The 13,598-nt window shown below is 34.5% G+C and overlaps 2 protein-coding genes across 2 annotated transcripts; one reads left to right on the top strand and one right to left on the bottom strand.

Annotated features, from left to right (window-relative positions):
- The first annotated feature begins 5,712 nt into the window (after positions 1-5,712).
- On the top strand, positions 5,713-8,147 carry LOC108201602 (uncharacterized). Its single transcript, XM_017369891.2, has 2 exons — positions 5,713-6,288; positions 6,873-8,147. Exons 1-2 carry the CDS (start codon positions 5,713-5,715, stop codon positions 8,145-8,147), a joined length of 1,851 nt encoding a protein of 616 aa, XP_017225380.2.
- A 2,359-nt stretch (positions 8,148-10,506) lies between these two features.
- On the bottom strand, positions 10,507-12,970 carry LOC135149669 (uncharacterized). Its single transcript, XM_064085452.1, has 2 exons — positions 12,263-12,970; positions 10,507-11,637 (listed from the first exon to the last, which is right to left on the bottom strand). The coding sequence occupies exons 1-2, from the start codon at positions 12,968-12,970 to the stop codon at positions 10,507-10,509; spliced, it is 1,839 nt and encodes a 612-aa protein (XP_063941522.1).
- Positions 12,971-13,598: the final 628 nt, after the last annotated feature.

The following is a 13,598-nucleotide window of genomic DNA, read 5'->3' as shown; positions in this document are numbered from 1 at the left end:
ATAAAATATGTTTATGTATTATATATAACTCTCTTCTAAATCACGATTAGTTACCGATTAATCTCTGTTCCGTAACTCGTCGAACTGATTAAATATCTTATTATTCGATTAATCATCCCATTAATCCCCGAGCAATCTAGTTAAATCCCTAATTAATCATCCCATTAATCCCCGAGCAATCTAGTTAAATCCCTAATTAATCCTTGTTCTGTGAATTCACCTATTAAATCCGCCTCCCGCTTTTTATAACACTGACTTCTGGGTACAATTAGGAAGATCAAATCGTTTTTCTTCACATATGCTAGGCCTTCCTTTGTTAATTTAATTAAGCTAATTTTTAGCAATAGTACTTTTAACTTGCATTGGGAATGACTATTAAATTATTAATTAGTTGTTCAAGATGTAAAACCTGTTATACAGAACTAACATTGTGTTTTATAGGTTTCTCTATGCTTTCCTAGCTAGATGATCCATGTTTAAGTGTTTATATTTACTCTTTTTTTCATACAAAATACTTCCTTTGAATCAGAGGTATCTATATTTGCACTCACTTGTATGAAATAAACTTTACATACAGTGTAGCTTTATTCTCGTATTTAGCTCTTCCTTATCATGAAACTAGTAAATCGAATGGTGTCTTAGGGGATGTAAAATTGCTTCTTCATGTTGTTTGAAAACTCGAGGCTGAAATTCCAGAGCTATATGAAGAGGCTGGTTGAGACTGGGTTTTATCTGTGAACCTCGAGTAGTATGTACGATTGGGGCACTACTAATTAGGTCAAGGTCTCAGAATGGAGGCCCCCAATTAAATATTGTCAAGCCCATATATATTATAGACATATGCAACAGTTTTATTTCATTTTTTATTATATGTTGATTAAAATTTTAAATTTATATATTTTGTCAGTTGCCGATTGTCATTAATATTATTGTATATTTTTATGATTTTTTTGAGCAATTATATATTCTTATGTTAGTGTTTCATTCAATTTTATTATTAATTACTAAATTACTTTTTGAGTCTTTTGTATCAATTTATAAAGTATTCTTAATAGATAATTTTTTATTTATTGTCACAAATTAAATATTATAATTATACTTATTTTTCTATATTATATATTGTGAATATATTTAAATGAAATTTTAAAATTTACACAAGCCTACCCAATTAATTCTTTAATTTTGCACAAGCCTACTCATATTCAAATGCTGCAAAACAAAAACTATGATATAATCAAATAAATTTAATGAAAAATGCAAAACAATATTGGATTAATATATCAGAAATGAGTTAAATTCATATTTTATGAACATTTATATAATATAATAATAAAATTAATATAAATGGAAGAATATAAGATAAAATTTTGTATTAAAAGAATAATTTTTAATGAGATATACAAGTCCATTTTTTATTGTGAATTTCAATTTTCACTCTTTATAATATGCACATCTATATTACAACTTTAGTACTATCATTTACATGATGAAATATATTATTATATGAATATTTTAATATGTTAGATATTATTTCATATGTTAGATATTATTTTTATGTTCTTTTATTAAATTGAATTCTTTTAATCCAAAATATCTAAAAAATTTCTGAACGTATTTCTCATATTCAAATATAGAAAACTCATTTAAATGTTTTATTTTTCACAAAATAAACAAGTTACTATTAAAATATAGAATTCCTTTGACTTTTAAGTTTTCAAATAAATATTTTAAATGATACATAAATATTTACTATAAAACCTCTATAATACCAATAGAATTCTAGAAAATATTATCTTAAAAAAAATTGTTTTCATGCTCATTACACAAATTTGGGATAATTAAATTTGATTTTTAGTAATACATTATCCAAATACCAATGTACAATTAGTGTCCGCATATATATAAATAAGTACACTCTTGTTTTTACCCTAGCTTCCTCTCTCCGCCGCTTTGAAATTCTAGTCTTTTTTCTTCTCTCTGGCTTGGAGCCCCGTAGCAATCTTAACTTGCTTAAAAAAGGTACACCAGTCATTTCTCCGATACATATATATAGATACATGTATATGTATAATCTCATGTTTATGCTTATTTATCTTGTTAGTTTTTAAGATGATAATTGTTTTCTTATTATATATACATATATTAATCTTTGGGGATTATGCATGGCACCATTCTTCTGTAATAGGATTGGGGATTTAGAATATCATATACCATAATTTTTGGGTTGTCTGTATTGTAGCCTAACAAAGTTATATTGACCAAAATTTTCATCAAGCAAGCTTCAGAGATATAAAATCAGTGATTTATTTTTGTTCTACTCATATTTGGCCTTGAAAGTGTTGTTTTTAACATAAAAATACTTGTTGAATGATGTGGTGCATATCCTTTTCTGTAAATGTTTTGGAAGCACTCTTTCAATCTTGGATCTTCAATAAAATGACAACCAAACCAAATTGTTAGGTAAAGGAATTTGGGGATCTCATATGTTATGTACCATGATCTTTGATTTTTGTAAAATATTAGAAATGACACCATGGTATTAAAAAAATATTTTAGGAAGATTAAAACACATGGTTCTCTAAACTAAAGTGGTTCTCGGTCATATAAAATAAAGTTCACACTATGAAAATTCAAATTTAGGATGACAAAAATATCTAACCAAACTATTATAACAAATTAATTATGCATATCTTCCTTATTGTAGTTTATTATAGATTAGTTGTCATAAATATATAAATACAAGCACACTCTCCATTGTACTCTTGCTCCCTCTCACCCCCTTGAAATACTAGCAGTGTCTTTTCTTCTCTCTAGCTTGAAGCCCCTACCAACCTTAGCTTGTGTAAAAAAGGTACACCCGTCTCCTCCACATATATATAGATACATGTATATGATTAATCGCGTCTTTATGCTTATGCAGATAGATACATGTATATGTATAATCGCGTCTTTATGCTTATGTTTTGTCGGTTTTGCGTCTTTATGGTTATGTATACTCGATTGTTTTGTTCATTGAATATGATAAATGTGGGGTTTGAGATAGAAATAAAAAGATATGATTGTTGAAGTATTTTGTTCAAGAGTGGATCTGGGTTTTTTGTATGGTAGAAATGAGAGCCCACTATTTATTAAGAGAAATGATGCCAAAATATTAACTAAGTGGTGCTTCGTGCGAACATCTAATGAGCTATCAATGTAGCCAAACCATGGGGAAGCTAATCCACGCCGAAGTACCAATTAAACTCAAAAAAGCAATAATTTATGTTTCGAGTATGTTTGGCTTTAAAAATCAATAAAATTGTTCTTTTTAACATAAAATTAATGGTCGAAGGATGTATGGCATTGTCCCCATTTCATAAATATTTTGGAAACTCCATCCATAATTGCTCCTTCAATCTTTTATGTATGATTCTCTTATATTTTATACGTCACACGTTTCTTTATACATAGGATTGGGGATTTAGTATGATATATACCATAATCTTTGGGTTGTCTATACTATAGACTAACAAAAGTATTGACCACTATTTCATCCAGCAAGCTTCAAGCATGAGCCATGAACGTTACGGAAATGTAATGAGGCTAATATACTCTGAAGTTGCAATTGAGCAATAAAAATCAGTGATTTATGTTTATGCTGATAGATTGATGACAAAAAATACAATACTCTCTAATATGAAGTAGGCTTAAATATATGACTGGGAATTGGTCATCTGCAATTTGGTCATTTGTTTTCACATGAGCCAGCTCTACATCTTTCCCTTCGACACATTCTGTTATGAAGTGATATCTAGTGTCAATGTGTTTGCTTCTGTCATGAAATGTTGGATTCTTTGCTAACTCAATGACAGATTTATTATCAATGGAAGTAGTGTTAGATTTTTCTTGAGGCAAGTGAATTATCCTCAACTTTCATCTTAACCAAATAGCATGACACACACATAATGCTGCAGAAACCTACTCAGCTTCACAATGGTGGAGAGTGTCACTATTGGGGTTTTTTTTAACACCAAGTGAAAGCAGTATCTCCCAAGAAGAATATAAAACCAGTTGTGCTTTTTCGGTCATCAACATTGCCACCCCAGTCACTATCACCGTATCCATAGAGTGTAACATCTTTTGATGGAAAATAAGCAACACCATAATTAAGAGTACCTTCGATATGTTGAAGTATTCTTTTAGCCATCTTCAAGTGCGACATAATTCGTGCTTCCATATAATCACTAATGAGACTAACACCATATTAAATATCAAGCCTCGTGCAGGTTATAATTAGATATCTCAGGCTTCCAACAATACTCCTGTAAAGAGATGGATCAATTTTCTTACTTTCATAGCTTCGTTCCACATGGCATTGGTGTACTCGCTAGATTACCATCCTTCATCTTAAATTTCTCAAGAATTTTCTTAGCATATATAAGCTTTCGGAGAAATAAAAACTTTATCTTCATCACTTTGTTTTACTTCCATTTCCAGATAATATGACATCAAACCTAGACCTAGATCAGTCATGTCAAAATTTTTGAGCCATTTCTTTCCTAAATTCATTAAACATTTTAATGTACCCAGTGAAAATCAAGTCATCTACGTGTAAACATACAAGCATAAACCCTCTGTTTGAATCATTTTTGACATAGAGTGCATGTTCATTCGAACACCTAATAAATCCATGATCTCGAAAATATTTATCAATTCTATTGTACCACGCTTTAGGCGCTTGCTTTAACCCGTAAAGGGCCTTTTTTAACTTCAGCACTTTATCTTCATGACCTTTAACAACAAATCCTTGCTGTTGTCTTATGTAAGCTTCTTCCTCCAAATAACGGTTCAGAAACGCAGACTTTACATCCATCTGAAACCCACATATATCGACCTGCCAGAGTAATGAATGCCGGGGCCAAAAACCTTGTCATAGTGAATGCCATGTTTTTGACTATATCCCTTTGCAACAAGCCGTGCTTTGAGTTTTTCAACTTCACCAGCTGCATTTTTCTTTAGTTTGTAGACCCACTGTACCTCGATTGCTCACTCGAAGTGGTCCTTCAGAATCGTGATCTGATTGTGAGCTAGGAGAATGATCAGGTGGTGTGATATCATCTTTATTTTCCGATGTTTCTTCTTCTTGACGAGGAAAGATGATGTACACCTCATTTTCAGGCACCTCCCAAATCCATGATTTTTTTTCATCAAAATGAGAATCTCTATTGATTACAAGTTTTCCAGTAGAAGGATTATAAAACTTGTAGCCCTTTGTACCAGGTACATATCCAATAAAAACGAATTTCTCACTTTTTGGATCAAGCTTAGTCCTTTTTTAATCCGGAACATGTACAAGTGATGCTCCCAAATTCACACAAGTGAGAAACATCAGGTTTTTCCCCTCTCCATGCTTGTTCATGTGCCAAACCATGTACACTCTTCAGGCACATAGGTTTGATAAATATACACATTTTACCGGTTCAGCCCAGAATTCCATATATCGGCATGCTTTTACTCTTTTGTTGATACAAAATATTTCTTACTAATTAGCAAAAAAAAAAAAAATTTCTTACTTCTATTTAATAAACTCTATATACAGTAGCTTTATTCCCCTTATATTAGCTCCTCCTCATATTATAAGGTTTAGTAATATTGAATTCATCATTTTGTATTATAATAGGTTTAGTAATGTTGAATTCATCATTTTGTAATATTGATCGATGTTTTTATCAGATGGTATTGCTTCCTCGTGTTGGTAGAGAATTCCAGGCTGAAATTCCAGACCTAATAAGAGGACCTGAGTACAGTAGCTATCTGAACCGGCCGGTTGACACAGAAAACAAAGATCATGTGCCCTTTGATTTTTTTGTGGGATTACCAGTACCAGTCACATTGATCAGAGATATCAGCACTGTCTCAGAGAAAAAGAAAGATGAAAGGCTGGACTTTTCTGCACAATCAACTGACTCGCTTCCAAAAGATCCATGTTACGTTTTGGTTCCTGGGGTCTGCCGTGATTTATGGAATGATACAGAAGAGGCAAGCTTTCTTCTTGGCTTGTACCTCTTTAAGAAGAAATTTGTTGAGCTGAAGAAATTCGTTGGGAATAAAAAAATGGGAGAAATATTGTTTTTCTACTACACGGTGTTTTATAAGTCCTCTAGATTCAATAGATGGTCAACGTGTAGTGAAGGCAGAAAAGGGAAGCGTGCATATGGCACATGGTTATTCAAAGGTTTCAGGCATCAGGAACTATTATCTCGTCTGCATCCTCAGGTCTCCGAGGAAAGGCAGAAACTGCTGAGGGAGGTAATTCATTAACTATACTCTCTTTTTTCCCAGTAGAAATTTTTAGTTGTAGGAATTATAATGCTCACACTAATTTATCACCCAGTCAACTTAAAAAACAAATACACGATGCAGGATTCTGCAGCAGGTAAGATCGTCTATTTAATATTCGACCAGAGTTTGTGCACAGATAGTACATATTACGTAACACTTTTTGTTCTTGTCAGGGAAGCTTATAACTCGATTTTTTACTCTATAAATATCTGTGGTTTTTAATTAAGATCCCTATATATGTTTTGGATTTCACCATCATTGATTGGTGGATCGAATTAATAGTTAGTGGCTATTTTATGTGAGCGAAGTTCGTGTCTTAATTAATGATTGTCACTGCCTGACATATATAGGGGAACTTCTCTTTTCATTTTCATTAAGTGAAATTAACTGCTGGTGGATCGAATTAATAGTTAGTGGCTATTTTATGTGAGCGAAGTTCGTGTCTTAATTAATGATTGTCACTGCCTGACGTATATAGGGGAACTTCTCTTTTCATTTTCATTAAGTGAAATTAACTGCTCTCATTTTCTGCTTTTGTGCTCAATTGGCAGGTGACTGAAAAATATGCAGAGAAGGACATGTCACTAACTGAATATGTGTTCTCTATAAAATCTATTGTTGGGTTAGAAACCTTTGTTAATTCAGTTGCCATCGGAAAAGGGAACCAAGATCTAACAAGCATTGTCCGTAGGCCTGGGCGGATACCTGTTGGTGAAGCATGTTCCAATCTTGAACATGCTGAGATTGTGAAGATTCTAACTGGAAATTGTCGTTTAACCAAAGTTCAGTGTAGTGATTTGTTCTGGGAAGCCGTCTGGCCCTGTTTACTGGCAAGAGGATGGCACTCAGAACAGCCAAAAAACAAAGCTTCTCTGGTCTTTCTTCCTCCTTGTGTTGAGAAGTTTTCAAGAAAACTAGTTAAAGGAAACCATTATTTTGAATCTCTTAAAGATGTCTTGAGTAAAGTTGGTTCTGAACCAGAGCTTCTTCAGCTTGACACTTATAATGATGCAGGGGAGAAGAAAGAAGAGAAGGGGTTGATTGTGGAGACCAAGGAGCAGCAAAATTTGCCTAAGAAGCGTCGTTTTTCTTTGCAGCCTCAATCTCAAATTTGTGATATGGATAATGTAACTCATACAAGCCTCGATAATGGAAAATCTGTCAAATTCAAAAAATTGAAAACTTTGCCATCAGAAATGATAATTGTTTCCCAACACAGTGAGGAGGATACTTCTTTTGTCTCAACTATTAAATCCAATTGCATCCAAAACGTGTCGGTGGATCAGCAAACAAGTAGTTCAAACCAACTTGTTCGGATTGATGGTCCGGAAATCATAAAGAAAGCAGAAAAGCAAAAGAAGTTGTACGGCGACAAGCAGGCACCAGAACTAGTAGATATTCAGTTGAGCCAAAAGCTGAAGAGAGATAATCTTGATAATTTACTTTCAGTCAGGGGAAGTCACAGGACTACAACTGCTTGTACTAATGAGGAGATAGGTTCCGACAGGAGCACATTCCCATTGGTTCCGAGATTTGGAAACCCTTGTGGGAGCACTACTAGAGCTTCTCAAGATGATGATTCTTATGATCAAGAAAATTCTCAATCTGGCATGTTCATGACAAATTTAGCAAACGTGCAAGATGATATCACGAGCACCCAACAGGATGCTTGCTGTGCACTTCAAACCTCTGCAGATAAGATTGCTCCTGAGCAGCCTATTTACATGAACTCTAGGAGACAAAGTACCAGGAATAAACTACCAACTGCAAGAGCTCTTGAAGCCCTGGTAGATGGAGATTTAACAGTGAAGAGAAGGCGGAAGTAGAATTCTGTGCTAACTGAGACATCATGATTGTTCAGATTCTTTTTAAATTTTAAATTTATTTACGTAAATAATTAATTTACAGATATTAATCTATCATATAAACAACATATGAGACTTAACTGAAATAATAACCTATCTCAAATAAATAAGACATTGAAAAAAATATAAATACTACAGTTTTAATCTATGTGGTTAATGCTTTTGAATAAAAAACTAATTGATTGTATAGCTCAAGTGGTTTAAGTGGTGTAGTTGTGTTGGAAAGGTCTTTGGTTCAATTCCTAAGAATAATATGTTTTTTAGCTAGGTAATTTATATATATGAGGAGGGGTTAGGTTCGGAGTTAGGCTCGGGTCGGCTATTAGGGGTGATCAGAAAACCGCCCAAACCGCCTAAACCGCCCGCACCGCACCAAACCGCAACACAAAACGCGGTTTTTAATTTTCGTGGTGCGGTTGCGGTTTGAATTTTTCACAAACCGCGCGGTGCGGTGCGGGTTGCGGTTTGACATATTAGCAGTGCGGTTCAAACCGCACCGCACTGCGATATTATATAATATATATATATATATATATATATATATATATATTAGTGATAATCAAATAAAATTATATTATATACATATATATTATTTATTATGTTATATATATTTGTTAAATCTCTTCAAATAATAGTTAAATATTATTCTATAAATCTCGCATTACTATAACACCAAATTTTTATGAAATGATTATATTATTATAATATGTCTTTTTGTAGTTAGTACTCATATTTATTATCATATTTACACTTTTGTTTGTGTTTTTTTAGTAGTTTTTGTAGTTTTAAAATGATAAATATCATATAAATTCATTACAAGGAAAGATTTTAATTATTGTATATTTAAATTTTATTTCGAACTTCAACTAAAAATATTTATTCCTAAGCATACAAACTGCACAAACCGCACCGCACCACACCGCATTTTTGTGGTGCGGTTTACGCGGTTTTTATGCTAACGTGGTGCGGTTGCGGTTTGAGTTTTCAACCAAACCGCATGCGCGGTTTGGTTCGCGATTTTAGCGAAAAACCGCACCGCCCGCACCGCGATCACCCCTATCGGCTATTATATATATATAAGTAGATATTCTCCGATCAATTTGATTTATTATATATTGGATTCGACGTTCAATAACATGTATATATTATGAAATTATCCTAAAAATATAACATTTTTTCGAGTTTTAACGAGCCGAACTCGAGCCGAACACACTAAAAGCGCGGCTCGAACTCATTTTCTTAACGAACACATATATGTGTTCGAGCTCGAGCTCGAGTTCTTAACAAACCGAGCCGAACCGAGCTTTTATCGAGCCGAGTTCGAGCTTGTTCGCGAACAGCTATGTTCGTGAACAGCCTTACAAGACACTTCTCAATATATGCTTAGACGTTGACATAACGACTTTGCTACATGTATTGACTAACAAGTGAACTTTGCGGTATGATGTTTCATGAGACTTACCGGTAAACTTTCCAGATTTCTCGACATGTTATTTTCTCAGTAAGAGTGTGCAAGACAACTGCTACATTCCTGTGGTATAAAAAGCTACACAGCTGCTGCATTCCTGTGGCTAATTTTAGTAAAAACTTCCTCATAACAGGTCGGAGGTTGAGGAACATTTGATCCTGCGCATTTCAAGAATCTCTGTTCTGCTCATCCTTCTGCTGCAGGCTAGCACGGGATTATAATTTAAGTTTGGCATAGTGTTCTGTAGATAAACTTTTTACATGAGATCATTAGAGTTGTGCTTATACTCTACTAGCCTGTACATGACCCAAGCTTCCAGCACTGTTTTACGCGTTTAGAGAAAATCCTATTTCCAAACTTCGCAGGAATTACTTTACTATAGATCCTTCCTAAGCACAATCACGGTGCTAAATCAAAGAAATTTCTGATGCTCCGTTTATCAATGTGAATGGTTTAACTTTAAAATGATCAAAATAAAGATGGGTGAACCACAAGAACTAGAAAAAACTAACTAGAAATTTCTGCGCAAGTGTTTCATGCTCCTAATTATATTCACCAATATATGATTATAAGATCGTCTAGTGCATACATGTAAGCATTTGATATAAAATGGTACTGTGAGCTGGGAACATAGCTCCTGAAAATCCTTTATACTGAAAAAAAGAAAAAAGAAGTCTACTCTCGAAAGTTGAAACCAATTTTTTTTTTTTGTGCTGGAGAGAAACCACCTATGATTACCGCTATCGATCACATCACCAATTCCATATCCTGCAGCTATGGACATCATTTGTTTTTAACCCTGGTGCTACTACCTCTTCATGGCTAGCTTGATCCTAATGTCTTGTGCGCATCTCAGTCCTTCCTCCTCCTCCCTGAACTTTCTGTCAAATCTCCATTTACCAGGGCTTCTAGTGCTCTTGCCGTTGGGGCTCTGTTCCTAGTACTCTGTCCCCGAGGGTTTAAGTTAGCAGGCTGCTCAGGAACACTGATGTCTGCAGAGGTGTTGGCTGCATAGAAGACATTTTGTTGAGTACTCGTGATGTCATCTGGCATGTTTGTTGAATCTGTCTGGAAACCGCTGTTTGGAAAGTCTACAGGTTGTTGAGGCAAGTTCAAGTCAATTAACATTCTTGATTGAGGATTTTCTCGATCAGGACGATTATCATCTAGAGAACCTCCGGGGCTCCAACAAGGGCTTTCTTTTTGTGAACTAGTTGCCATCCTATCTTTGGATAAACAAGAAGCTACAGTCCTATATTTTTTTCGAACTGAAGTTGAAGTATCAAGATCATTTCGCTTATGCTTTTGGCTCAGCTGAATATTCACCGGCTTCCTTGCCTGCTGGTCCTCATACAAACTTTTCAGATTCTTGAATTTTTCCACTGGTTTTATGGAACCTGGACCATGAATCTGAACTAGTTGGTCCGAACTCCTGTCAGAAATCTCCTCGATCCACCCATCCTCCTCTTCCTTCTCTCCATCATTTTCAGCGTGAGGCTCGAGAAGCTCTGGCTCAGAACCAACTTTGTCCAAGACCTCCATAACAGAGACAAGATAATGTTTTCCATTCATTAATCCTCTTGAATACTTCTCAACATGAGGCGTAAGAAAGACCAGGGTATCCTTTGCACCTGGAATACAAGCCTGTTTCTTTGGCTGTTCTGAGTGCCATCCTCTTGCCAACAAACGCGGCCAGACTGCTTTCCAGAATAAATCGCTGGATTGAGATTTGCTTAACCGATAGCCTCCAGTTAAAAAATTGACAATCTCAGTACAAGTCAGGTAGGAACATGCTTCCCCGGTTGGTATCCGCACAGGCTCAATGACCTTGTTTGTGAGATCTCTCTTGCCTTTACCAATAGAAACTACATCAACAAAAGTCTCTATCCCAACCATGGACTTTATAGAGAATACATAATCGATTAGTGATGTATCGTTCTTCTCATCGTCCTTCTCATCGTTCTTCTCATATGCTTTGGTGGCCTGCCAGTCGAACAAAGAAGAAACATTAAATTTCCATAAAAGAGAATTATAAGATTAGTCCACCCACATTTCCAGGCGGTGACAATCATCAATTCTGACATGAAATCACTCACATATATAAGATTCACCAAATAAAATAAGCTCAAACTAAAACATCTTTTGGAGAGAGTAAGCAGTGGTCTAGCTTTATTCCCTTAGGTTACATAATTTTTTTGACTTAGATTATAATGTACCTATGTGAAAGTTGAGTAGCAAAACACAGAAATGCTTTGGAGGAATTTGGACTGGTGTTGCTTATATAAAATACAAAATAAAATTCCTGGAGTATCTGCACTCCGTGCACGAACTCTTGAATGTGTTAAACACAACATATTTGGTTCTACTTGAGCAGGAATAAATGTTACGATGAAATAGGTACCAGAAAATCATCAGCTTAATTTTTCTGTAAATGAACAATTTTTGATGATAGTGCAAGTTACAGGTTTAACTTAAATAGTGTTGTAAGGAAAACTTTTGCATGATTTATATGCCCTTCAGTTGCAGGATAATATAAATGTATGACTATTTACATCTTAAAACCAGACAACTTCTAATAAGAAAACAGAGATTCTGGTTGATGGGTTACCTTCATTAGTGCTTTCTGGCATTCCTCGGACACCTGGGAAAGCAGACGAGATAGTATTTCCTGTCGCCTCAAATCACTAAATAGCGATTTGCCAGATACACACTTTTTACTTTTCCCTTTGCGGGATGTTGACCATCTATTGTAATCAGAGGACCTATAAAATTTTGAGTAGTAATATAACAATATATCCCCCATCTTTTTAGTTCCGACAAACCTTTGCAACAGCACAAAGTTCTTCTTAAAGATGTATAAACCTAGAAGAAAACTTGCTTCTTCAATATCATTCCAAGAATCACCACAAACCTCAGGAACCAAAGAATAAGAGGACCCTTGGTATTGATCGTTTGTCTCTCTGACGCTTCCAAATAGCGAAGGTGCATTATTTGATTGAGTATAAAATCCTTGCTTTGCATCTCTCATATTCTCTTTGTTGATATTTCTGGTCCACTTGACTGGGACCGGCAATCCCTGCTTAAAATCCAAGGGAACGTGATCGTTCTTTTCAGCATCATCCAGCTTCTTCATATAGCTATCATACTCAGGTCCAGTGATAACAGAAGGAATTTCAGCCTGGTAGTCATCACCAACACGGGGAAGCACTTTTGGTTCCCCGAAGACACCATCAGAGGAATCTACAGAAAGCAACTGCTCGGCAGATATGTTCTCAGTATTATTATCCCCATTCTGATTTAGTTCAGCTGACACCATCTGAAAAAAGTATTGCTGACTGTTACATTATGCAGAAGCAAAATGCAGTATTATATATGTACTTCTTACCAACCAAGCCCAAATTTAGATGCCTATGCAGGTTAAGCATTGGAATAATATATATAAGTCTAATAGTTCCAGTATAAAATGTTGAACACCATAAGTCTAATAGTTCTGCAATGCTGTTATTACAATCATAATACACAAACTCACTAAGTGTGTGAAACATAAAAGAGCTAGGGTCATATCACTTGTCAAAAAACCCTTATAAGGAACAAAAGAATTCGTCACCCTTAAGAAAATCAATGAGGATAATATTAAACCAAATAAGAGTTGATTCGTTTTAGATATTTACCAATGAGAATAATATTAAATTTACTCTCTTTTTCTCCTTACTTATAAGAAGACTAGAATTCAAGGAGGCATGTATGTTATCATTTAAATATTTGAAAAAATAAATGCAATTAACATTTGCAAAAATACTTACCAACTGGCCAGTAGCTATATCGAAAATGAACTACATGGTGTATAAATATTCGCAAATTTAAATTACAGTTATCGTTTGTCAAAATACTTGCCTACTGAAAATTATATTAAAAATAGATTTAACATAAAATATATAATGGTA

The sequence above is a fragment of the Daucus carota genome, chromosome 9 (assembly GCF_001625215.2).
Source record: "Daucus carota subsp. sativus chromosome 9, DH1 v3.0, whole genome shotgun sequence".
In the NCBI taxonomy this organism is placed as follows: Eukaryota; Viridiplantae; Streptophyta; class Magnoliopsida; order Apiales; family Apiaceae; genus Daucus; species Daucus carota.
This window is presented reverse-complemented; position numbering and strand designations above follow the sequence as displayed.

Coding starts and splice junctions, on each gene's coding strand:
- LOC108201602 (XM_017369891.2), top strand. CDS start 5,713: ATGGTATTGCTTCCTCGTGTTGGTAGAGAATTCCAGGCTGAAATTCCA. Junction 6,289..6,872: donor GGCAGAAACTGCTGAGGGAG/GTAATTCATTAA, acceptor CTCAATTGGCAG/GTGACTGAAAAATATGCAGA.
- LOC135149669 (XM_064085452.1), bottom strand. CDS start 12,970: ATGGTGTCAGCTGAACTAAATCAGAATGGGGATAATAATACTGAGAAC. Junction 11,638..12,262: donor GCCAGAAAGCACTAATGAAG/GTAACCCATCAA, acceptor TTCGACTGGCAG/GCCACCAAAGCATATGAGAA.